The sequence below is a fragment of the Dreissena polymorpha genome, chromosome 10, assembly GCF_020536995.1.
Source record: "Dreissena polymorpha isolate Duluth1 chromosome 10, UMN_Dpol_1.0, whole genome shotgun sequence".
Taxonomy (NCBI): domain Eukaryota; kingdom Metazoa; phylum Mollusca; class Bivalvia; order Myida; family Dreissenidae; genus Dreissena; species Dreissena polymorpha.
In genome coordinates, this window is record NC_068364.1 from 13,758,666 (window position 1) to 13,785,197 (window position 26,532).

The following is a 26,532-nucleotide window of genomic DNA, read 5'->3' on the forward strand; positions in this document are numbered from 1 at the left end:
GTTTGCTGGGGGTTTAGAACAAGACAATAATGAACCTAGTGAGGATGACGTTGTTATATGCTTACTTTTTTACTCAACTTCTTTGTCAGTTAAACGTGCGAACATAAACTGCTTTTAATTTTTTACTCAGCGATGTTGGACTTCAGATGTGTGAACAACTATCCTTTGCCCTTACGCAGCGGGAAATAATGAGACGTAGTAGATTAAAGTCAATTAACAACCACATTAAACAATGCCGCCTTTTCGGTTTGACCGCGAACGTGAGACAATCGATATGATAACAGGACCCCTGTTAATTTATCGATTTTGACACGTAGCGTAGTCTGCCTATTCGGGTGGGCATTGTCATGGAGACGCTGCAGATATACACAGATTCGAGGTGCAGTTAAGCCTAAGATAAGGTACATGTATATATGGATTTTGTAAATTCCGGGACATTTGACAGATTTCCCGGACAGCGGGACAAGTTCTTCATTTCCGGGACTGTCCCGGACAATCCGGGACGTATGGCATGTATGCATATTATCAGCCGGATCTGGTTGGATGATTTTCACAGAGTTATGGCCCTTTGAAATTTTCTATAAACTGTACATATAGTGCAATTCTTGTCCCCCCAACTACTGACTGGAATTCAATTAAGCTTTATGGGAAGCTTAACTACCTTGAGGACATGGGCATGTTATTTGTGGGTTCTGGTTAGATGATTTATTTAGAGTTATGGCCCTTTGAAATTTTTAAGTTGCTAAACCATCCATCGTATTATTTTGTCCAAAGTTATGCCCCTCAAGACATTTCCTTTTATCTGAATATATAGTGCAATATTGTGACAAAAAAACCTTTGGGAAGCATCACCCGTCTCCGACGGTTTCTTGTTTAAAATAAGAATTATTGCCCTTTGTTGTTTTTGTTTGATGGAACTTTTCAGGGCTATATCTCAGATGCTCTACAACATTTCTACATGAAACTTTGTGGGTGTGTAGAAATCAATGGGAAGAAGTGCCATGCACAAGAACCATAACCTTGTACTTTCTTAACTAAGAGTTATTGCCCTTTTTTTGTATGAGGTAACTTTTCAAGGCTATGTCCCAGATACACTACAAGATTTCAACACAAAACTTCATGGGTGTTTAGTTATCAATGAGGAGAATTGCAATGTCCACAGGATCAAATGTCCTGTGGACTGTAAATACTTTGGGAATGTCTTTGCTATCACTTTTTAAGGGATATTTATGACTCAATCAAAAGGAAACACGGTGAGAATCTTAATCTTAATTAAATTAACACCAATTTCAAATCTGGGCCACATGAGTCCAAAAACTAGGTCATGAGGTAAAATAGTATAAAAACCTCATATCTTCTCTGGAGGATATACATATGACTCAATCTTGATAAACTTTGTCATAATGATTATCTTGACTTTTTCAGCCCAAAAACTTGGTCATCAGGTCAAATCTCATAAATATATTGTTACCACTTTACATGTGTGACTCAATCTTGGTCTTACTTGGTCAGAATGCTGATCTTGACAATATCTAGGCTGAGTTAGAATCAGTAAAATGAGGGCCTAAAATCTAGGTCACCATGTTGAATGTTCAAAAAACATTATTACCACTCTAGAGACCATGATAATAATTTAATCTTGAAGAAACCTGTTTAGATTGTTCAGTTTAGCAATACATGTACCTATGCTGAATTTGAATTTTTGTAAAAAAAGTTACAATGCCAATTCAAGAAAAAGCTTGTTAACACTCAAGGAGTCACATTTATTATCCAATCTTCATGAAACTTGCTCAGAAATTATTTCTTATGCTATCTCAGCCAAGTTTGAAAAGGGTTTGGGACCTTTGAAAATCATGGCTTAAGGGGAGCAGACCAGTTTTCCTTACATGGCTATACTTTATAGATAAACCATGTTAACATTCTATTGGCCACATTAATTTTCCAATACTCATGAAACTGGGTCAGAATATTTGTCACAATGGAAACTAGGTTGTGTTCGAAACTGGGTCATGTCAGGTTAAGATCTAGGTCACTAAGTCAAATTTAAAGAAAATTCTGTAGTCATAGTGTGTTTATTTTTATATGGTCTAGTGTTGACCACTACTTGATTGTGTTTGATTTTGTGTTTTTAGAGGATGAGGTACTGCAGACCATCTCCGAGGGACTTCGCAAGGGTCTGTCCCTGGGCAGCAAGTCTGTGCAGAAAAACATTGTACAGGTCAGTCTGGTCTTCTCAAAATCTGTTTGTGCCTTGTCTTGTTATTTTTATGTAAGGTTTTTATTGTGATTGTCCAGCTTAGTATTGTAATATTTTTGCCCCCTGTGCTGCATTTGCATTTTGTGTGTACATGTAGGTAGATTACATGAGATCAATCTTGGGATTACATTAAGAACAAGTTTATTCAAGGTCAAACACTGCAACTAAAATAAGAAAACAGCAAACAAGAATTTACTGGTTAATGACTTTAATTAGTGTTCACCAATCTTGATAAATCATTGGATGTAGCAAGCTTGCATGGAAATCTAGCTTGTGATTGTATTTGGGGCATGGTAAGGTCAAGGTCACTGTTTAATGCAAAATAGAAAATCAGTTCCTGCTCAATCACTTAAGTTTGGATGGAGATATTTCAGTAGAATTGTGTGTTTTGGTAGCTTACATGAAGACCAATCTTAGAAAATATTCGAGGCGATAAGGGATCAAAGTCAAGGGCACAAATAATAAGAAAAAAAGAAAAACAGCAAACAGTTCCAGTCAATAACTTAAGTTTGCTAGGACTTTTCTTGTTAACTCTTTCAGTGCTGGAATCAAATTTTTGAAGGCCTTTGCAAACAGTTTGGATCCAGATGAGACGCCACAAAACATGGCGTCTCATCAGGATCCAAACTGTTTGCTATTCTGATAGAGTATTCTTTGAAAAAAATCCAAGAATATGCTAATTTTAGAAATTCAGCAGACGACATTTTAGCAGACGACAAATTTCCCAGCATGCAAATGGTTAAGTTTGCTAGGACCTTTCCTGTTGAAACTTAGGATATATCATGCTTGCATGGAGCCCTAGCTGAAGATTGTATTTGGGCCTGTTGGGGGAAGGTCAGTAGACAGCATGTACTTGTAGATTTAGCTTGGGATAAGACAGGTTCTTGGTTTATGCATATGTCATTTTATGTGTATGACCTTTAATTTTAATGGTTTGGTTTTGAAATCAGATCTAAAAGATATTCAACTAGATAACAAATATTAATTTGATTCTATGTATCTTGCAGAAAAAGACCCTGCGGATCAAGTTTGAATACAATGGTGAGAAAAGGTAAGAAAATTCTTTCAACAGTATTCAATGCATAATGGTTTTGTAGATTAATATGCTACTGTATGCTTAAGTGAAGACCCTTGTATGGAGAAGATTAAATCTCCTAAATGTAAAATTTAGCATCAAAACTGCAGGAAGAAATATTTTCTGTTTTACCTCAAATATTCATTAAATAGAACCATTCACTTCACTTATTTTTGAATTAAGAAGAGTCAGCTAAGTGTTTGAGTCAAAGATAAAATTCAAGGTAATGTTTGTGTGCCTTGGTTCACTACATGTTAACACTTTTGAGTGTTTCCCTAGCACCCATGCTGTTTCCCTAGCACCCATGATTGAATTATACAGACATAATGACAGATTTGATGCTACTTTCCTGACCACATTATCTTGCTGTACTGTAGGAGTATCCACATGTCGAGGCCAGTTACCTACGAGCAGGTGGTGGCTAAAGTGGAAGAGATGTACTCATGTCCTCTCAGTATCTCATTCACACAGGCCAATGGAGAGGTAAGTCATGTCCTCTAAGTATTTCATTCACACAGGCCAATGGAGAGGTGAGTCATATCCTCTCAGTATTTCATTCACACATGCCAATGGAGAGGTAAGTCATGTCCTCTCAGTATCTCATTGACACAGGCCAATAAAGAGGTAAGTCATATCCTCTCAGTATCTCATTCACACAGGCCAATGAAGAGTTAAGTCATGTCCTCTCAGTATCTCATTCACACAGGCCAGTGGAGAGGTAAGTCATGTCCTCTCAGTATCTCATTCACACATGCCAATGAAGAGGTAAGTCATGTCCCCTCAGTATCTCATTCAGACATGCCAGTGGAGAGGTAAGTCATGTCCTCTCAGTATCTCATTCACACAGGCCAATGGAGAGGTAGGTCATGTCCTTTCAGTATCTCATTCACACATGCCAGTGGAGAGGTAAGTCGTGTCCTCTCAGTATCTCATTCACACATGCCAATGGAGAGGTAAGTCATGTCCTGTCAGTATCTCATTCACACATGCCAGTGGAGAGGTAAGTCATGTCCTCTCAGTATCGCATTCACACAGGCCAATGGAGAGGTAAGTCATGTCCTCTCAGTATCTCATTCACACAGGCCAGTGGAGAGGTAAGTCATGTCCTCTCAGTATCTCATTCACACATGCCAATGGAGAGGTAAGTCATGTCTTCTCAGTATCTCTTTCACACATGCCAAGGGAGAGGTAAGTTATGTCCTCTCAGTATCTCATTCACGCAAGCCAATGGAGAGGTAAGTCATGTCCTCTCAGTATATCATTCACACAGGTCAATGGAGAGGGAAGTCATGTCCTCTCAGTTTATCATTCAAACAGGCCAATGGGGAGGTAAGTCATGTCCTCTCAGTATTTCATTCACACAGGTCAAAGGAGAGGTAAGTCATGTCCTTTCAGTATCTCATTCACACAGGCAAATGGAAAGGTGAATCATGTCCTCTCGTTATCTCATTCACACAGGCCAATGGAGAGGTAAGTCATGTCCTCTCAGTATTTCATTCACACAGGCCAATGGAGAGGTGAGTCATATCCTCTCAGTATCTCATTCACACAGGCCAATGGAGAGGTAAGTCAAGTCCTCTCAGTATCTCATTCACACAGGCCTATGGAGAGGTAAGCCATGTTTGCTCAGTATTTCATTCACACAGACCTATGGAGAGGTTAGTCAAGTCCTCTCAGTATCTCATTAACACAGGCCAATGGAGAGGTATGTCATGTCCTCTCAGTATTCGCACAGACCAATGGAGAGGTAAGTCATGTTCTTTCAGTATCTCATTCACACAGACCTATGGAGAGGTAAGTCATGTTCGGTCAGTATCTGAGTCACACAGGCCAATGGAGAGGCAATTCATGTTCTCTCAGTATCTCATTCACACAAGCCAATGGAGAGGTGAGTCATGTCCTCTCAGTATCTCATTCACACAGGTCAATGGAGAGGTAAGTCATGTCCTCTCAGTATCTGAGTCACACAGGCCAATGGAGAGGTAAGTCATGTCCTCTCAGTATCTCATTCACACATGCCAATGGAGAGGTAGGACATGTCCTCTCAGTATCTCATTCACACAGGCCAATGGAGAGGTAAGTCATATCCTCTCAGTATCTCATTCACACATGCCAATGGAGAGGTAAGTCATATCCTCTCAGTATCTCATTCACACATGCCTATGGAGAGGTAAGCCATGTTCGCTCAATATTTCATTCACACAGACCTATGGAGAGGTTAGTCAAGTCCTCTCAGTATCTCATTAACACAGGCCAATGGAGAGGTAGGTCATGTCCTCTCAGTATCTAATTCGCACAGACCAATGGAAAGGTAAGTCATGTTCTTTCAGTATCTCATTCACACAGACCTATGGAGAGGTAAGTCATGTTCGGTCAGTATCTGAGTCACACAGGCCAATTGAGAGGCAATTCATGTTCTCTCAGTATCTCATTAACACAAGCCAATGGAGAGGTGAGTCATGTCCTCTCAGTATCTCATTCACACAGGTCAATGGAGAGGTAAGTCATGTCCTCTCAGTATCTGAGTCACACAGGCCAATGGAGAGGTAAGTCATGTCCTCTCAGTATCTCATTCACACATGCCAATGGAGAGGTAGGTCATGTCCTGTCAGTATCTCATTCACACATGCCAATGGAGAGGTAAGCCATATCCTCTCAGTATCTCATTCACACATGCCAATGGAGAGGTAAGTCATGTTTTCTCAGTATCTCATTCTCACAGACCAATGGAGAGGTAAGTCCTGTCCTCAGTATCTCATTCACTTAGGCCAATGGAGAGGTAGGTAATGTCCTTTCACTATCTCATTCTCACAGGCAGGCCAATGGAGAGGTAAGTCATGTCCCCTCAGTATCTCATTCACACAGGCCAATGGAGAGGTAAGTCATGTCCTCTCAGTATCTCATTCACACAGGCCAATGGAGAGGTAAGTCATATCCTCTCAGTATCTCATTCACACATGCCAATGGAGAGGTAAGTCATGTTTTCTCAGTATCTCATTCTCACAGACCAATGGAGAGGTAAGTCCTGTCCTCAGTATCTCATTCACTTAGGCCAATCGAGAGGTAGGTCATGTCCTTTCACTATCTCATTCTCACAGGCAGGCCAATGGAGAGGTAAGTCATGTCCCCTCAGTATCTCATTCACACAGGCCAATGGAGAGGTAAGCCATGTCCTCTCAGTATCTCATTCATACAGGCCAGTGGAGAGGTAAGTCATGTCCTCTCAGTATCTCATTCACACAGGCCAATGGAGAGTTAAGTCATGTCCTCTTAGTATCTCATTCACACAGGCCAGTGGAGAGGTAAGTCATGTCCTCTCAGTATCTCATTCACACAGGCCAATGGAGAGGTAAGTCATGTCCCCTCAGTATCTCATTCACACAGGCCAGTGGAGAGGTAAGTCATGTCCTCTCAGTATCTCATTCACACAGGCCAATGGAGAGTTAAGTCATGTCCTCTTAGTATCTCATTCACACAGGCCAATGGGGAGGTAAGTCATGTCCTTGCAGCATTTCATTCACACAGGCCAATGGAGAGTTAAGTCATGTCCTCTTAGTATCTCATTCACACAGGCCAGTGGAGAGGTAAGTCATGTCCTCTCAGTATCTCATTCACACAGGCCAATTGAGAGGTAGGTCATGTCCTTTTAGTATCTCATTCTTACAAATGCACCTGCAGCCGAGCGTTGCCACTATTTATACGGTGCTCTTGTATTTACTACGGTTCAAGCCATGGAGCTGCATAGGGAAACAACTAAATGTTGCTTTTTTTTTAAACAAAACAAAAAAACTTTGAATCTTTTAATTGGGAATTTTTTGGACAGCAATTGGGGAATTTGTAGTTTTTTCCAAATTGGGAAAGGCATTTTTCCGATACTTAATATTTATAAAAAAGGAAAAAATCGCTGATTAAATGTATTCTATTTTTAGCTCATCTATTTTTTGAAAAAAAATTATGAGCTATTGTCATCACCTTGGCGTCGGCGTCGGCGTTGGCGTTGGCGTTGGCGTTGGCGTCGGCGTCCGGTTAAGTTTTGCGTTTAGGTCCACTTTTCTCAGAAAGTATCAATGCTATTGCATTCAAACTTGGTACACTTACTTACTATCATGAGGGGACTAGGCAGGCAAAGTTAGATAACTCTGGCGTGCATTTTGACAGAATTATGTGCCCTTTTTATACTTAAAAAATTGCAAATTTTGGTTAAGTTTTGCGTTTAGTTCCACTTTTCTCAGTAAGTATCAATGCTATTGCATTCAAACTTGGTACACTTACTTACTATCATGAGGGGACTGGGCAGGCAAAGTTAGATAACTCTGGCATGCATTTTGACAGAATTATGTGCCCTTTTTATACTTAGAAAATTGACAATTTTGGTTAAGTTTTGTGTTTAGGTCCATTTTATTCCTTAAGCATCAAAGCTATTGCTTTCATACTTGCAACACTTACTAACTATCATAAGGGGACTGTGCAGGCAAAGTAATGTAACTCTGACTGGCATTTTGACAGAATTATGTGCCCTTTTTATACTTAGAAAATTGAAAATTTGATTAAGTTTTGTGTTTAGGTCCACTTTATTCCTACAGTATCAAAGCTATTGCTTTCATACTTGCAAGATTTATGAACTATCATAAGGGGACGGTGCAGGCAAAGTTATGTAACTCTGACTGGCATTTGGACGGAATTATGGGCCCTTTATACTTAGAAAATTGAAAATTTGGTTAAGATTTATGTTTTGGTCACTTTACCCCTAAAGTATCATAGATATTGCTTTCATACTTGGAACACTCACAAACTATCATAAGGGTACAGTAAAAGGACAAGTTGCATAACTCTGGTTGTCATTGTTACGGAATTATGGCCCTTTTTTGACTTAGTAACTTTTAATATATGGTTAAATTTTGTGTTTCGATCCACTCGAAGTATCAAGGCTATTGCTTTCAAACTTCAAATACTTACATGCTATCATGAGGTTACTGTACCTGGCAACTTGAATTTTACTTTGACCTTTGAATGACCTTGACTCTCAAGGTCAAATTATTAAATTTTGCTAAAATTGCCATAACTTCTTTATTTATGATTAGATTTGATTGATACTTTGATGAAACTACTCTTACCTGACATACCACAATAGACTTCACCCAAACCATCCCCCGTGCCCTCCCCCCCTCCCCCCCCTCCCCCCCCCCCCTAATTTTTTTTTTTTTTTTTTTTTTTTTTATAAGATCATCTCACAAATGACCACCACACCCTCACACTATACCCCCACCCCACCCCCCCACCCCCCCCCCCCCAAATTTTTTTTTTGATTTTTTTTTTTTTTTTTTTTTTTTTTTTTAAGATCATCTCACAAATTATCACCACACCCTCACACTATACCCCCCCCCCCGATTTTTTTATTTTTTTTTTTTTTTTTTCGCTTTTTTGGAAGATAATGTAATAAATGTCCACAACCCCACACTATACACCCCTCTTCACTCCACTCCTCCCTCCTTTGTGATTGAAAATGAGAGTCCCTTCACCTTTAAAAAGAAAATAGATGAGCGGTCTGCACCCGCAAGGCGGTGCTCTTGTTTTATTTTTTAATAAAGGGGACACAAATGTTTCAAGATTGCACTAGTCCTGCAGGACAAATGCCTTACAATTTTCACTGGTCCAGCAAACACATGCACTTGTCCTTCAAGTATATGTCAAATAAAGATGACTTCAATGGGCTGATATTACTTATAAAGTTTCCTACTGTACTTCTTCAATTATAAGACAGGTTTCTGTCTGTTTATAGTTGGCTTTGGTTAATATACTTAGGGTATTGCAATAGTTGGATTAAAGAATTTGAAGATAATTTAGATCTTTCTTTGTCCATATATGTCTTGTAAAAAGGGGAAATAGTTATAATTTTTTAAAACATTAATTGATTAATATTGTCATAATTTGTCACTTTTATCAGAGAACACTGAGATATGTTGTTTTTGGTTTAAAGCTTTGTTGTTTTTTAACATAATTATATCGAGAATAATTTGAAATCAACATTTCAATATATATGTCTATACAAGAAGGAGAAATAGTTATCATAAACATTAATTGATTAATAATGTCATCATTTGTCTTTTAAACATTTAATTTTTTTCAAGATATTAGATATATCTGGTGAGCATTTGAATCTAATCTGAAAAATTACGAGATACCCATGAGTGCACTGGTTTACAGATACTGGGGGAGATCACGTCTCAGGACAGCCTGGACTCGGCCATACGAGTCGTGGACAACAACGAGAAGATCATCAGCCTCAGACTGCTCCTCACTAACAACCCCTCCCCACCCTTCACTAACAGAACCAGATCTCATGTAAGGCTTGAACCAGTTCACTTTCCGTTGTTGGTCCTCTTACCTTTATAGCAATAAAACTATAAATTTGTGATCAGAGTGTTTGTAAAGGGTCACTGATCAAGCAAGACCTATAATTGTGACCAGTCTTTTAGCTGAATTATTCCCCTGTTTGTTATTATAATGGTCAGGCTTAGGTTTGCTTGAAATATGAAATTCATGTAAAAGTTTGTGTGCAACAAGTACATTACTTCTGATATTATTCAATTGCAATTTCACACACATCTTTGAGATTATCTTGTTAGGTCACTGATCAATGCCCATAACTCTGACCTGTACTTTGAACTTAGAAAATACAGATAAACATTTGCATGCAACTAATCCTTTTTATTCCCCCCGGTAGGGTGGTATATAGCAGTTGAACTGTTTGTCAGTCTGTCTGTCAGTCTGTCTATCAGTCTGTTCGTCCGTCCGAAAACTTTTACATTGGCCATAACTTTTGCAATATTGAAGATAGCAACTTGCTATTTGGCATGCTTGTGTATCTCATGAAGCTGCACATTTTGAGTGGTGAAAGGTCAAGGTCATCCTTCAAGGTCAAAAGTAAAAAAATACAATCCAAGGGAAGTAATAAGATTTAAAAGGGAGATAATTTCTAAACCTGCCAAATGATATATTGAAATTTTATTTTAAAGCGGCGCAATAGGGAGCATTGTGTTTCTGACAAACGCATCTCTTGTTCAGTATCTACTTAAGATATTCAATTCAAACTTGATTCATGACTATTTACTAAAACTTAGCAAAGTATTACCTTTAGAATAGTACTATGACAATTTAGGTTCCCCTTTTGTACTTAGTCAATTTTGGAAAAGGTTTGTGTCAAATGGTCAATTACTTTTGTGTGCATTGACCAACTTTAGATAAGGCAAGCTTTTATGGGGACCTAGCTTGCATTTGAGGTAAATCAAAATCACTGTAACTGAAAAGGATTAATTGTCTTTGATCAATAACTTGAGTTTTGACGGTGCTAATGTGCTGAAATTTGTATGTAGGTACCTGACATGCAGACCAAGATTGGATTTTGGTGCCATTTGGGTCTAGTTCATGGTCACTGTTGCTAAAAATAGAGAAAAAATTCCCGTCTATATTTCAGTTTGATAGTTGCATAATAAAAGCCTGTTTCCTTATCCAGTGTACATGTGATCTGCTACTTGAAGCCAAAGTTTTCTGGTAGAGTACTCTGTTTTATTAAATTATCATATCCATATGAAGGAAATAACATTCCATCTGATAAATTGTGTTACATGTCAACATAGTTGAATACACCAAATATTTTGTTCATGTCCATGACATCATTTGATTCTCTGTATGTTGCAGGTGAGAGACTCTCCCAGCCCCCCTCCTGGCTCCCTACCCGAGCCCCAGCGCTCCTACAACCACAGTCTCTCCTGCAGCTCTATCAACAGCGAGGGAGAGTTTATTCCAGAGAAAGATGTTAGTGCCATACATTGCCAAGTTTTGTATCTGGTTTGAACTATCTTAAAATTAGTGGACATTTTACGCTTAGAAATTTACACATGCACTAAAAAGGCAGGTTGAAGTGAATCGGTAAGCTTGTTTCTCATAAATTGCTGGAGGAGATTTTATGCAAAATTAGAACATGAATTTCACTGTAGACACCACATTTATGACCCATTCCTGATGAAACTTTGTACACATGTTAATTTGACAATATCCAGGCTGAGTTTGAATTTAGATCATGTGCATACAAAAATTAGGTCAAGAGGTCTAATCTTATGAAAACTGGCTTGTAAGACTGTTAATCTTGACAATATTTAGACCAAGTTTTGGTCAAGGTCAGATGCATCAAAAAATTAGGTCAACAGCAGGTAAAAACTTGGAAAACCTAGTAACCATAACTCAGCTTAGATGGCAAATTTTCTTTCTACCTTATGTGTGGTTTCCCCTGTTTTTTAGCTCACCTGAGCACAACATGCTCATGGTGAGCTATTGTGATCGACTTTTGTCCGTCGTGCGTTGTGCGTCCGTCGTCAACATTTGCCTTGTGAACACTCTAGAGGCCACATTTATTGTCTGAACTTCATGAAACTTGGTCAGAACATTTGTCCCGAAATTACCTTGACTGAGTTCGAAACTGGGTCATGCTGGGTCAAAAACTAGGTCACTAGGTCAAAAAAAAGAAAAACCTTGTGAACACTGTAGAAGTCACATTTGATGCTCAATCTTCATGTAACTTTGTCAAAATGTTCGTCTTAATGATATGTTGGTTTAGTTCAAAAATGGTTTCGGTCCATTGAAAAACATGGCTGCCAGGGGGCGGGGCAGTTTTAGTATATGGCTATAGAGAAACCTTGTAAACACTCTAGAAGTCACAATTTTTGCTCAATCCTCATGAAACTTGGTCAAAACATTGGTTTCATTGATATCTCAGACGAGTTCGAAAATGGTCCAGATCGGTGAAAAATCATGGCGCCATGAGACGGGGCAGTTTTCTCTATATGTATATAGTGAAAACATGTGATCGCTCTAGAAGTCACATTTTTGGTCCAATCTTCATGAAATTTGGTCAGAACATTTGTTTCCTGGATAGGACGGTTGAGTTTGAAAATGGTTCGGATCAGTAAAAATACATGGCCGCCAGTGGGCAGGGCAGTTTTGCTTATATGGCTATAGTTAAACCTTGTTCACACTCTAGGAGTCACATTTATTTCCAATCTTCATGAAACTTGGTCTGAACATTTGTTTTTATGATAGCTAGGCTGAGTTTGAAAATAGTTTTGATCTGTTGAAAAATATGGCCGCCAGGGGGCGGGGCAGCTTTGCTCATATGGCTATAGTGAAACCTTGTTAACACTCTAAAAATAACATTTATAGCCAAATCTTCATGGAACTTGGTCTGAAGATTTGTTGTATTGATAGCTTGGCTGTGTTCGAAAATGGTTGCGGTTTGTTGAAAAACATGGCCGCCAGGGTAGCGGCTGTTTTCATAATATGACTATATTGATACCATGTTAACACTCTAGTTGTTATGCGGATGTTGGTGCACAATGATGATGATGATGATGATGATGATGATGATGATGATGATGATGATGATGATGATGATAATGATTATGATGATACTGGTAATGGATTCAGAAACATTAACCACAACCCAAATATCTAATTATAATTATTGCATTACTCAAATTAATTATTGCCATTACTTATGATTGTTATCTATATCTTTGCAGAAATTTAACATATTGGTAAAACCAATAAAACAACAAGAAGTGTTACATATGAATCTTATTTGACTTTTCATTCACTTATCTTAGGCTACTCTCTATAAAACTCATTTATACCTGTGCTTGCATTGTTGCCAGGTGGTAATTGTGTAAAACTCCTGGAAATTGACCCCAATTAACTGGACACTTTCATCAAAGACCTTTGTGTTGATGTCAGATGGAAACCATTCATTAGATAGATAAGACATTACAACTTGAAATGTTTTACCCCTACAATTTTCAGTTAGTCAGTAGTTTGTGTGTGATAATGAAAGATTTGTGATTTTAGCATGTTTTATTGTTGTTTCAATTGGAAATATCAATGCAAGGTGAGTCATAAAATTGTTCCAGTTGTTTAAAAACACTTTGTCAAAATGTGAACAATTTGGTAGTAAAAAAACAACAACTGATCACATCTTTTAAGAAGCACATACAACTGTTTGAAGAAAAGTTGATTTGCATTTGTTTTTGCAAAAATAATGTATTTATGCTACAGATTTTGTGTGCATCTAAATTACAAATAGTTTGATAGTTGTTTTGATATGATACATTTTCAAACGTCTTGTGTGTGTTTACTTTTATATTTGCACACATTTATAACTATAAGAAAGATCAAGTGATGTTTTGTTCTAGAAAAGAAGATCAATATTGAATTTCTAGTAGCTGTACATATTTTCATACTCATTTACTTTTTTATAACTGACTTCGATATATGATAACAAATCAACATATTTTATTTAATTATGCAAAAATATTTAAAAAAACACAATCTCTTTAACAAATACAGTTGTTTTCAGTATCTAAAAGTGTTCTTGCTTAACAGATTGTAAACAGTCATCCTCTATAAGATGCTGAGATGCTTATCTCATGATCTCAAATTTGGACAACAATTTGTTGAAAAATTACTTCCATTTTCTGTTGCTGATGCTCATTATTAAATTACTGTCCTCATATTACTTTTATCCAAAATAATAGCTTTGTCGCAACGGGTAACAAATGTCTATTTAAAAAAAAATAAACACACACACACAAAACTACTGATAGCGCATATATGTATATATCTGCCGAAACAGCAAACCTTTTCTTTTTACAAAACAACGTTTGCAACCCTTGTTTCCCTGGATACGACGGTTGAGTTCATAAATGGTTTTGATCCATCTAGTAACATGACCACCAGGGGGGGGGGGGGGGGGGGGGGGGGGTCATTTTCCTTATAATTATATACTGAAAAAGCCTGTGAACACTCTAAAAGTCACATTTTTTGGACAATCATCATGAAACTTTGTCAAAACATTGGTTTTATTGATATGTCGGATGAGTTTGAAAATGGTCGTGATCAGTGGAGAAACATTGCCACCAGGGGATGGGGCAGTTTTCTCTATAATTATGTTTGTAAGAAGCATTTTCCTTATATATATATTTTTAAAAAAAATCTGGGTATTAAAAACATGGCCGCCAGGATGGGTGGGGTAATTTTCTACATTGTGAATACTTTTGAACACCTTATTTTTAAAGTCAGTCTTGTCATACTAATAACTTAAAATATTTGCTGAAGAGTTTTAATCATTGTTTCTTTCCATCTAAGTCTCTCAGGTGAGCGACCCAGGGCTCTTTGGGGCTTCTTGTTTCCTTTCTGTGTTGTATTGTGTGTGGTTTCACCTGTTACTTCTTTTCTACCCTCTAGCATGCATAGTTTCTTGTGTGTTTTACCCCTACGAATTCTTTTATACCCCATATTGTTTGTGGTTTCCCCTGTTTTTAGCTCACCTGAGAACAATGTGCTCAAGGAGAACTTTTGTGATCGTCTTTTGTCAGTCGTCCGTCGTGCGGCTTCAACGTTTGCACACACTAGAGGCCACATTTATTGTCCAATCTTCATGAAACTTGGTCAGCAGATTGGTCTCAATGATATCTTGGACAAGTTCGAAAATGGTTTCCATTTGTTGATACAAAACATAACCAAGGGCAGGGCATTTTTGCTTTTATGGCTGTAGTAAAACCTTCTTAACTCTGTAGAGCCCACATTTATCGTCCGATGTTCATGAAACTTGGTAACAACATTTGTTCTTATTATATCCCAGATGATTTCAAAAATGGTTTCATTTGGTTGAAAAACATGGCCGCCAGGGAGCGGGGCATTGATATTCTTCCCATAAATATGAATAAATATATATATATATATATATATATGTATATATGGGGAGCATATAGTTGCCAGTTTGGGGTTCCTTACTTACTTCCGTCACACTTTTTTCTCATAGCGCCTTCAATATTTTACCGATATGTTACATATTTGGCATGTAGGTACCTTGCATGGACCTCTACCTTTTGATGATGTTTGAGGTCACTGGGGTCAAGGTCACCGAGGCTAAAAATAGATTTTTCCGTCACAATTTTGTTACAGTTTCTCATAGTGCCTTCAATATTTCACTTATCTCTTACATATTTGGCATGTAGGTACCTTGCATGGACCTCTACCTTTTGATGAGGTTTGAGGTCACTGGGGTCAAGGTCACTGAGGCTAATAATAGATCTCAAAGCCACACTTTGGTTACAGTTTCTCATAGTGCCTTCAATATTTGATCGATCTCTTATATATTTGGGATGTAGGTACCTTACATGGACTTCTACCTTTTTGATGAAGTTTGAGGACATTGGGGTCAAGGTTACTGATACTAATAATAGATTTTCTCAAGGTCACACTTTTTTTCCACACAATTAAACCATATATCAACAAAGCAGTATTGGGGAGCATCCATCAGTTTTACTGATATCCTTGTTCCTTATGCGGCTATAGTAAAACCTTGTTAACACTCTAGAGGCCACATTTTTTGCCCGATTGTCATGAAACTTGGTCAGGATGATATGTCCCAATTATATCTTGGACAAGTTTGAAAATGGTTCCAGTTGGTTGAAAATCATGGCATCAAGGTGGCGGGGCATTTGTCCTAATATGGCTATAGTAAAACTTGTTACCACTCTAGAGGTCACATTTATCATCAGATCTTCATGAAACTTGGTCAGAACATTAGTTATAATAATATCTTGTATAAGTTCGAAATTAGTTCTGATTTATTGATAAACATGGCAGCTAGTACATTATGTAGGTGGGGCATTTTTACCTCTATGGCTATAGTCAAACGTTGTTTACACTCTTAAAGTAACATTTATAGTCCAGCCTATAGTGAACTTGGTCAGAACATCTTTTGTAATGATATCTCACACTAGTTTAAAAATGGTTGCGGTCCGTTGAAAAGCATGGCCACCAGGGTTTGGGGCATTTTTAAAACCTTGTTAACTCTCTAAAATACATGTATTTATAGTTCAATGATAAAAAATCTACAAGAATCTTGGTAAGAACATTTGGACTAATGATATTTTGGGCTGCACAGAGAACAGGTTATTTCCTTTGTATCTGAGGGGAGCAACTGGGCCTTTCAGGCTTTCTTGTTTCCTTTTAATGCTATATGGTGTGTATTTTCCCCTTTGTTTTTTGCTATTTTACCTATATTATGTGTTATTTCAGGGAGGTCTTGGGTCCATGTCAAACAGTGTGTCCTCTCTAGACAGCAGCTATGTCAGTGGGCAGTAAGTAGACCATAGTGAAGGTCAGTCCTCTCTAGACAGCAGCTATGTCAGTGGGCAGTAAGTAGACCATAGTGAAGGTCAGTCCTCTCTAGACAGCAGCTATGTCAGTGGGCAGCACGAAGACCATGGTGAAGGTCAGTCCTCTCTAGACAGCAGCTATGTCAGTGGGCAGTAAGTAGACCATAGTGAAGGTCCCCACTCCTCTCTAGACAGCAGCTATGTCAGTGGGCAATAAGTAGACCATAGTGAAGGTCAGTCCTCTCTAGACAGCAGCTGTGTCAGTGGGCAGTAAGTAGACCATAGTGAAGGTCAGTCCTCTCTAGACAGCAGCTATGTCAGTGGGCAGTAAGTAGACCATAGTGAAGGTCAGTCCTCTCTAGACAGCAGCTATGTCAGTGGGCAGTAATTAGACCATAGTGAAGGTCAGTCCTCTCTAGACAGCAGCTATGTCAGTGGGCAGTAAGTAGACCATAGTGAAGGTCATAGACAGGGATACTTGAGTAGATTCTTGGACTCAGAGCTGGTTTATTTTACCTTGGAATTTTCGAAGATATCACATCTTCTTCATCAGCTGATCACTGATTCACTGACGTCACAGTCACATGACCAGTGAAGGGTCACGTGATACAAGGAGACTGTCATATACCCTGTTTGATCTCAATTGCTTCTTTCACTTTGCGTTTCCATAGATGTTCTTCGGAAGTGAGTACTTTGGTGTAGTTAGGGTTGATCTTGTGTCCAGTTTGTTTACAATGTTCATATATGGCAGAAGAAGTTCGTGTTAGGTGTTCTTTCAATCTAGTGTCTAATTGTCTCGCTGTTTCACCTACTTAGTCATTTTCACAATCCTCACATTGGACATGACATATGACACCACATTTTTTCATTTTGTCTGTTTTGTCTTTAACTTTGGTGAGGTTCTGTCTGATGGAATTGAAAGGTTTGTGGAAGAGGTTGGCTCCTTGTTTTCTGGATACTCTACCCAATACTTCTGAAGTGCCCCTGATGAAAGGTATGCCTGCCATCAGTCTCTTTTGTGTTCCCTTATGTTTGTCTACTACTTTTTCTTTCTTTTTCGGTAGTCTAAAAATCCAATTCAGGTATCCGTAAGTTCTTAAAGCGGATTTCACATGTTTAATTTCTTTTTTTTGGTCTTTTTCTTCTGTTACAAGGGTTTTTGCTCTGTGCAGTAGGGTGCGTACAACCGAGGGTTTGTGTTCAAGGTGGTGGTTGGACTGAAAGTTCAGATATTGGTGGGTGTGCTTCGGTTTCCTGTAAACCGTGGTTTTCGTCGACCCATCATCTGCCACGTGAACGCATAGTGTCCAGGAACGGAATACGGCCTTCTTCCTCCTCTTCTGAAGTGACTTTAATATGTTTGTCAATAGAGTTGATGTGGTCCGTGAATTCTTAAATATTCTATTCATGGATTTTTGTCATGGTGTCATCCACGTACCTCAGCCAGAGGGACGGTGGGTTCCTGGCAGTTTCAAATGCATGCTTCTCAAAGTACTCCATATATAAGTTTGCGACAATCGGCGATACGGGAGATCCCATGGCCACACCTTGCTTCTGTTGGAAGGATTGTTTATTGTATATAAAGTATGTTGCTACTAAGGCAAAGGTCTAACAACTTGATCACTTGTTCAACACTGAGTTCCGATCGTTCGTTAAGCGCTTGGTGTCTTCAGCCAATTTGTTATTGATCACTGTGAGTGCTTTGGGTACTGGAATTGAAGTGAAAAGTGCACAGACATCATAGGATACCAGTTTCGTGCCTGGGGTACTTCTAGATCCTTGATCTTCTGGACGAAATCCACTGAATTAACTATGTGGTGTTCCGTTTTTCCCACCAATGGGCCAATGACCGTAGAAATGTATTTAGCGGTTGCGTACAGTACGCTTCCTGTGCTTGATACAATTGGTCATAAAGAGGCATCCTTTTTGTGAATTTTGGGTAGTCCGTATAATTTTGGAAGGTTCTCTGCTGTGGGATAAAGTCGATTGTACAGGTTATCTGAGATTAGATTGTTTTTTCTTCCATTTTTTTGCTTGACTATTATATATGAAATATATATAGTGGAGCTATCCTACTCACCCCGGCGTCGGCGTTAGCGTTCCCGTTAGCGTGCAAATGTTAAACTTTGCGTACCACCCCAAATATTTTCATTGTCCCGTGACATATTGCTTTAATATTTTGCATACTTCTTTACCAACATGACCCCAACCTATAAACAAGACCAGACAACTGTATCAAGCATTTTGTAAGAATTATGGCTATTTTTTCACTTACAATATGCATATTATTGATAAATCTATGTTAAAGTTTGCGTTCTACCTCAAATATTTTCATTGTCACTTGACATATTGCTTTCATATTTTGCAAACTTCTTTACCAACATGACCCCAACCTATAAACAAGAGCAGACAAGTGTATCAAGCATTTTGCAAGAATTATGGCCCTTTTTTCACTTACAATATGCATATTACATGTACTTGACATAACTTCTTTATTTATGATCAGATTTTATAAATACTTTGACAAAACAGCACTTACCTGAATACCACAATGGATTCCACCAAAACAATACCCCACGCCCCAACCCAGAATCCCTGCCCCCCCCCCCCAAAAAAAATAAATAAAAATAAATATTTTTTCCTTTTTTTATTTTTGAAAGATCGTCTAATAAATGACCACACCCCACATTATACCCCCTTCTCAACCCACCCCCCTTCCCAACCCAAAACAAATATTTTTTTCTTTAAAATATGGTAACAAAAAATAAATAAATATTTATTTACTTTATTTTTGAAGGACCGTCCAAACTTCCCACCCAAGCTATTGCTATCAAACTTGAAATAAAATCTTATTAGTTTGTTTTATGTCTTTACAAATGTTCAATAGATTGTGGAAAATATACCTGACTTCATTTAATAATTTGAACAATTTCCCCATGATGGCTTACGTTATACTGTCAAGCACTCGAATAGTCGAGCGCGCTGTCCTCTGACAGCTCTTGTTTAAGATGTTAACGTCAGTGAATCAGTGATCAGCTGATGAAGAAGATGTGATAAATTCGAAAATTCCAAGCTAAAATAAACCGGTTTTGAGTCCAAGAATCTACTCAAGTATGCATCAACCAGAGCAGAGAAACCTACATGAACGTATAGACAGGGATGTTTTGTTGTTCCACATTGTCAGTGACTTATATATTTTCAGTGATTATATGGAAGATTGGAAGATTGAGTGTGGTACTATTCTTCATGCTCAACATATCTTTATGAGATTCACAAGTTCATAGTTTTAACAACACAGACTGCAAATTATGGTTACAATATTTACTATAAAGTTTTATTTATGCCCCTGCAGAGTGTGAGGCATAAAGTTTGTATACTCATCTGCTCTCATTTACTCCCGGGTAGATTTTGCATAAAGTTTTATATTAGCCTTGTTCATTGTAATGTGGCTACCCAAATTATTGATAGTTAAATTCTCAAAATGTAGGTAAATTAATGAATTGTTTTCTATATTTTTATGTCCCCACCACTATAGTGGGGGACATGCATGTGCACATTTTGATTGGTGAAAGGTTAAGGTCAAGGTCATCCTTCAAGGTCAAAGGTCAAATACATAGCTTCAAAGCGGTGCAAAAGGGGACATTGTGTTTCTGACAAACACATATCTTGGTATCAATATATTTGCTGATACTGGGCCACCTCTGTTGTTGTTGGTAACATTGTACATGGCGACTTGCTGTTCAGTGAGGCGTTCCGTGGGGAGACGTACCCTCTGCGTGGCAGCCACCGGACCTCAAGGCAGAGCATCCTGTCAGACGGGGCCATCGAGTCAGGATATGGTCAGTGCACTAAGTGGCTTGCGTAGCTATAACACTGCTCCATGGTATAGTACATGGGCTGGAGTTTTACATTTGAATAAAAAATGAACCTCACTATTTAAAGCTTTATTTTGTAATTGATGCCATTACTAATTTAAATTTTGAAAATGAAAGAATTTTTGAGTGAATGAGTAACTGGTATTTCCAAGATCCTGTTGTTTTTTAAGGCCAAAATCTAATTCTCTGTTTTCTTTCACAGACAGTCAAAATAGATTCGGCACCTACCCAAGGAACTCTTACCCTGTGGCCACCAACGCCAACATGGATGTACACCGCACATTCCCCCGAGCCACCATGAACAACCGCGTGCGGTCTGAGCTGTCCACCACGTCCCTGCGGTCCCTGGCATCCCGGGCAAGTGACGGCACCCTCAGTACCAGCTCCAGTAGCTCCGGGTACCCGCCAGACCCTGAGGACTCGCCTGAGGGGAGGCTCTTCAAACGGAACAGTGCCGAGGGCAGTCCCATCTTCAACCCAGCCTTCTCAAAATGTGAGTTGTTGTTACACTTTATCCTCAGACTGAAATTTTCTTTTAAATCAACCAAGTAAATTCAAGTTAAATTTTGATTTTTAGGGGAGGAAAAGACACGCTGTAAGGAAAGAAGACGTGGATATTTTTAGTTGTTTTTCCAAATAATGTATTTTTTCCAAATTTAAATGATTATAATCTGACATCTAAATGTTTCCCAACGTACCGATATTTCATGTCGATCCAAACCGAATTCATAGGGCTATAATTAGCCTTTCATGACACTTCTTGTTCTTTGCCCCTATACTATGCAAATTCAGTACTGATTTTACAAAAAAAATCGTTTTAGTCCTAGAATCCGGGGAAGGTCCTTACATCGTAAGAGCTGTAATACTCCTGCCTCTGAGACCCGTATTCCAATTATTATTACCCCTTAGACGCGAATGATGTTTTAAGAAGCACAATAATCGGTGGCGGCTGCTAAAATGTCCCCTATGTTTTACTTTTAACATCACCTTACATAATAGAATGTTAAAGTTGTTTTAGTACTGCCAATATTAAAAGAAAGAACAGGACAACAGGATAATAAATAAAAAAATGTTTGAATCTTATGAAATGGTTAAGTGCAAGGTGTCTAATATATAATTTCCAAATCGAATGATTAAGTATAAATACATGTTACATTTCACAACTGAACGGTGAAATGTCTAGTGATATTAGCTCTGAAAGAATTATAACCAAACATCTTATATGAAACCATTTAGCGCTTGAAATAATTTTATATACATGTAATATACTAATAATTTTTAAGAATATGCCTATTTAATAACTAATTAAACAATATATTTAATATTCCAGAAAGATAATGCTAACATAATACTTACCTTTCAAAGATATTATAATGTCGCTAAACAATATATTGACCTCAAACGTAACGTTTCATAAAGAAGGCGAATAGCATGCGTAACGCCTATAGACACTACTAGCACGCGTTGAAACGTTCATTTTAGATTCTGGATGTATCCTAAAATGAAACTCGAATGCCATCATAGAAAAGCTTGTATATTTGTAACTATACGTGTATGATTTGCTGAGTAAAAGGATATGTATTAGTTTCAGAACTTATTTTATTGTTAGCTCGGCGTTTTCGCGAGGTATTGTCATAGCCAGCTCGCCGTCTGCCATCTGACGTCCGCCGTCCGCGTCTTGCTAAAACCTGAACATTGGCTCTAAAATCAAAGTGCTTCCACCTACAACTTTGAAACTTCATATGTACATGCACCTTGATGAGTTCTACACGCCACACCCATTTTGGGGTCACTAGGTCAAAGGTCAAGGTCACTGTGACCTCCAAAAAAAAATAATCTGACAAGCTTTCATTTATTCAAAACTTCCCTCGTAGCCGAGCGTGGCACCCTTTATGCGGTGCTCTTGTTAGTTCTTCAAGGTGGCGATGGCTGTGAGCAGGGAAGAGAAAAGCGCCTTCAAGCAAGCGTTTGCTTGCATGATCTGTTAAAGTACATACAATGGTCGAAAAATGTATTATTTTATTCCAGTTCATTTAAACAGTCATTCAAAAAGTGGAAAAAACTTTTTTTAAATGTTATTCATAAAATTAATTATTTGTAACAATGTCATAGTTGTAACTAATATGGTATTTTAAATAATGGATTTTAATTATACCCTCACAAACAAAGTTTAGGGGGGTATATAGGAGTGAACTTGTCGGTCGGTCTGTCTGTCTGTCGGTCCGTATTAAGTGTCCGCTCTCTAATTCAAGTAGTTTTCACCCGATCTTCACCAAACTTGGTCAGAAGTTGTATCTACATGATGTCTAGGCCAAGTTCAAACATGGGCCTTGTCGGGTCAAAAACTAGGTCATGGGGTCACTTAGTGCGTTTTAAACATTCAGCATGTTGTCCGCTCTCTAATTTAAGTAGTTTTCATCCGATCTTCACCAAACTTGGTCAGAAGTTGTATCTAGATGATCTTAAGGCCAAGTTCGAACATGGGCCTTGCTGGGTCAAAAACTAGGTCACGGGGTCACTTTTGCGTTTTAATCATTCAGCATGTTGTCCGCTCTTTAATTCAAGTAGTTTTTATCCAATCTTCACCAAAATTGGTCAGAGGTTTATCTTGATAATGTCTAGGGCAAGTTTGAATATGGGTCATGCCTGGTCAAAAACAAGGTCACGGGGTCACTTAGGGCGTTTAAAACATCACAATGTTGTCCGCTCTCTAATTCAAGTAGTTTACATCCAATCTTCACCAAACTTGGTCAGAAGTTGTATCTAGATGATGTCTAGGTCAAGTTTGAATATGGGTCATGCCGGGTCAAAAACTAGGTAACGGGGTATCTTATTGCATTTTAAACCTCACCATGTTGTCCGCTCTCTAATTCAAGTAGTTTTTATCCAATCCTCACCAAACTTGGTCACAAGTTTTATCTAAATGATCTCTAGGACAAGTTTGAACATGGGCCATTCCGGGCCTAAAACTAGGCCACTGGGTCACTTAGTGTGTTTTTTAACATTCAGCATGGTGTCCGCTCTCTAATTCAAGTAGTTTACATCCAATCATCACCAAACTTGGTCAGAAGTTTAATGGATATGATCTTAAGGCCAAGTTAGAACATGGGCCTTTCTGGGTCAAAAACTAGGTCAAGGGGTCGCTTAGTGCGTTCTAAAAATTGAGCATGGTGTCGGCTGTTTTTTGTGAAGATGACATGCAAAATATTATGTGTCAATGCGGCATGTGGAGGTATTCGTCACGTCTGTGACAAAGCTCTAGTAAGCTTTTTTTCGATTACAATAATGTTATGGTATTGTAAAGAGTTTCAAATAATTGTATAATTATTATAAGAAAATTTTCTTTATCCAACAATATATTAAGGAAACACCAAAGATAATCATTCTGAAACACTTTAAAAAGAACACAGTTTGTGAACCCATTGCTTAAGTAAAGTCATTAAAACCTATACTCTGAACTTTATAGCACTATATAGTGTGAAATTTAGGACCAGTGTCGCAGCCTATATTTGCAACTTGTTGAAAATCACTGGTTGGAATCAACCCTGTGTGGTACGAGAGTCCACCAGGATGGCACACGACGTGCCGTGAAAGGGCTTCACGAGGCAATCTATGCTCTCAGGTGAATTGTTCACCATACTAATTGCATTTATATGTTTAGCAATAATGTGGGGCTTTTTTTCATTTGTTAAACAGATATTAATTCAATGTAGTCCATAATTCAATTTTTTTAATTATTTTAAGAAAAAGCTTTGCTTAAAAAAGATATTTATTATGCCATGATTATCGAAAAGCATGTTAAACATGTACTCAATCTAATGATTTTAAACAAAATCAGGCAAGTACATTGTATCATAATTCAATATTACTTGATCTATTTTTTTCCCCATTAGAATAGCCAACAATAGTTATCCCAAGACTCGACTATTCTTCTTCTATAATTGTCTACTTTTATGAAATCAAAAATAATAAGATCTAAGGGCAAAAACTGAGCAAAAATATTAATCACGACTTATCTCCCCAAAACAGCGGAGCGCCCCTCGTTTTCCGTATACCGTTTTATCAATTCAAAAATGGTAAATGGAATCAGGCACGGTGTTTCAATTTTAATATATTGATTTTTGTATGATTAAAATTGAAATGTAATATGAATAGAGAAATAAGATTTGTGTTTTGTTTTGGTTTAGTACACCGAAAAACGATCCAAAAACTCAACTTTGTTTTGGTTCTTAGCTCCACTGACCAAAGGCCAGCAGGGCTTATGTCGTGTCTGTTTGTGCGTTAACTTTTCCTTTAAACATCTTCTCCTAAACTACTGGTCCAATTCTGATGAAATTTCTCAGGAATGTTCCTGGGGTGAACCTCTTTCAAATTTGTTCAAATTATGCCCCTGGGGTCAAATTTGACCCTGCCCCGGGGGTCACACAATTGAACATATGCTTATTCATGTATAAGGCCTATTTTGTCAAAACTTTAAAAATCTCCTTGTCCATAACCATCCGGCCTCAAATTTGGTCTGTAGTTACATCTAATATTCCTCTACCAAATTTGTTCAAAGTTTATCCCTGGGGTCAAATATGACCCTGCCCCGGGGGTCACAAAATTGAACATATGCTTATATTATGCCTGTTTTGTGAAAACTAAAAAAAATCTTTTCCATAACCATTAAGCCTAGGGCTACACAATTTGGTATGTAGTGACATTGTATAGTCCTCTTCTTAGTTTGTTCAAATTATGCCCTGTATAGTCCTCTACTTAGTTTGTTCAAATTATGCCCCAGAGGTCATATTTGACCCTGCCCTTGGGGCCACAGAATCGATTATATGCTTATATAGTGCCTATTTTGTGAAAACTGTTACCAAATTTGGTATGTAGTGAAATCTAATAGTTCTCTACCAAGTTTGTTCAAATTATGCCCCTTTGGTCAAATTTAACCCTGCCCGGGGTGGGGGGGGGGGGGCAAAAACTTAAAAAAATATTCTTGTCCTTAACCTTTGGGCCTAGGGCTACCAAATTTGGTATGTAGTGACATCTAATAAACCTCTACCAAATTTGTTCAAATAATGCCTCTGGGGGGGGGGGAGTCACAAAATTGAATAAATGCTTATAAAGCGCCTATTTTGTGAAATCTTAAGAAATCTTTAAAAATCTTGTCGAAAACCATTCGGACTGTGGCTACCAAATTTGGTATGCAATAACATCTTATAGTCCTCTACCAAGTTTGTTCAAATTATGCCCTTTGGGTCAAATTTGACCCTGACCCGCGGGTCACACAATTGAACATTATATACGCTTATATCTTGCTTATTTTGTGAAAACTTTTTAAATATTCTTGTCCTTAACTCTAGGCTACCACATTTTGTATGTAGTGAGATATAGTAGACCTCTACAAAGTTTGCTCAAATTATGCCCCTGGGTTTAAATTTGACCCAGCCCAGGGGACACAAAAGTGTACATGTGCTTAAATAGGACCTATATTTAAGTATTTGCACATGCCGAGAATATTTGTTTCAGCCTTTTTTTCAGCAGTAGAGCGATACAGGGCTATCATGGTCCTCTTGTTTGTTTTTGTTCCGAATATAAGAAAATCGGAATATGAACTAATATACGTTGATTCTTGTTTTTCGTTGTGTTGAATGCAAAATGAAAATGAAAAAGACGGTATATACATGGACCTACAAATATGTTGTGACTGTTGTAAATATGAATGTGACTTTAGAAATACAGCTTTCTCCTATTGCTATAAAAAAAGTCTGCTTGATTTTTTTTCTGGATGACATAGTTGCATATTCCAGGGTTTTTTCTCAGTATTTTTGGAAGATAGCCCATGGCTTTGAAATAGGAATTTTATCAGCATTTTCAAGAAATTGGGAAAATAAATTGGGATTTAAAACTACATCAAATAGTTCAACATCTTAAATCATAAACTCCACATACACCATCATGATAGTTTTCCACATAATAAGCTCACACAAAGTCTTCAGTCACAAACTTATTTCCCTAGTTTCAACATGTTGAATATCTGTCAGCACTTTGCTTTCGGAAATCATAAATGACGATGCAAAAGAGTCACTTGTTATTAAATAACTATCATTGACAATGGAAGGAGTT

At 37.9% G+C, this 26,532-nt stretch overlaps 1 protein-coding gene across 2 annotated transcripts in view; it reads left to right on the forward strand.

Moving 5' to 3' along the window:
• The window catches only part of LOC127847237 (mitogen-activated protein kinase kinase kinase 2-like), a 107,186-nt gene that overhangs the window by 64,504 nt on the left and 16,150 nt on the right, over window positions 1–26,532 (forward strand). For both annotated transcript variants that reach the window (XM_052378989.1, XM_052378990.1), the window contains exons 4-11: window positions 2,133–2,218; window positions 3,265–3,308; window positions 3,710–3,815; window positions 9,537–9,674; window positions 11,031–11,147; window positions 16,467–16,528; window positions 20,291–20,385; window positions 20,624–20,914. In XM_052378989.1, coding sequence (XP_052234949.1) covers window positions 2,133–2,218; window positions 3,265–3,308; window positions 3,710–3,815; window positions 9,537–9,674; window positions 11,031–11,147; window positions 16,467–16,528; window positions 20,291–20,385; window positions 20,624–20,914 — 939 coding nt within the window. The remainder of the gene's footprint in view (window positions 1–2,132; window positions 2,219–3,264; window positions 3,309–3,709; window positions 3,816–9,536; window positions 9,675–11,030; window positions 11,148–16,466; window positions 16,529–20,290; window positions 20,386–20,623; window positions 20,915–26,532) is intronic.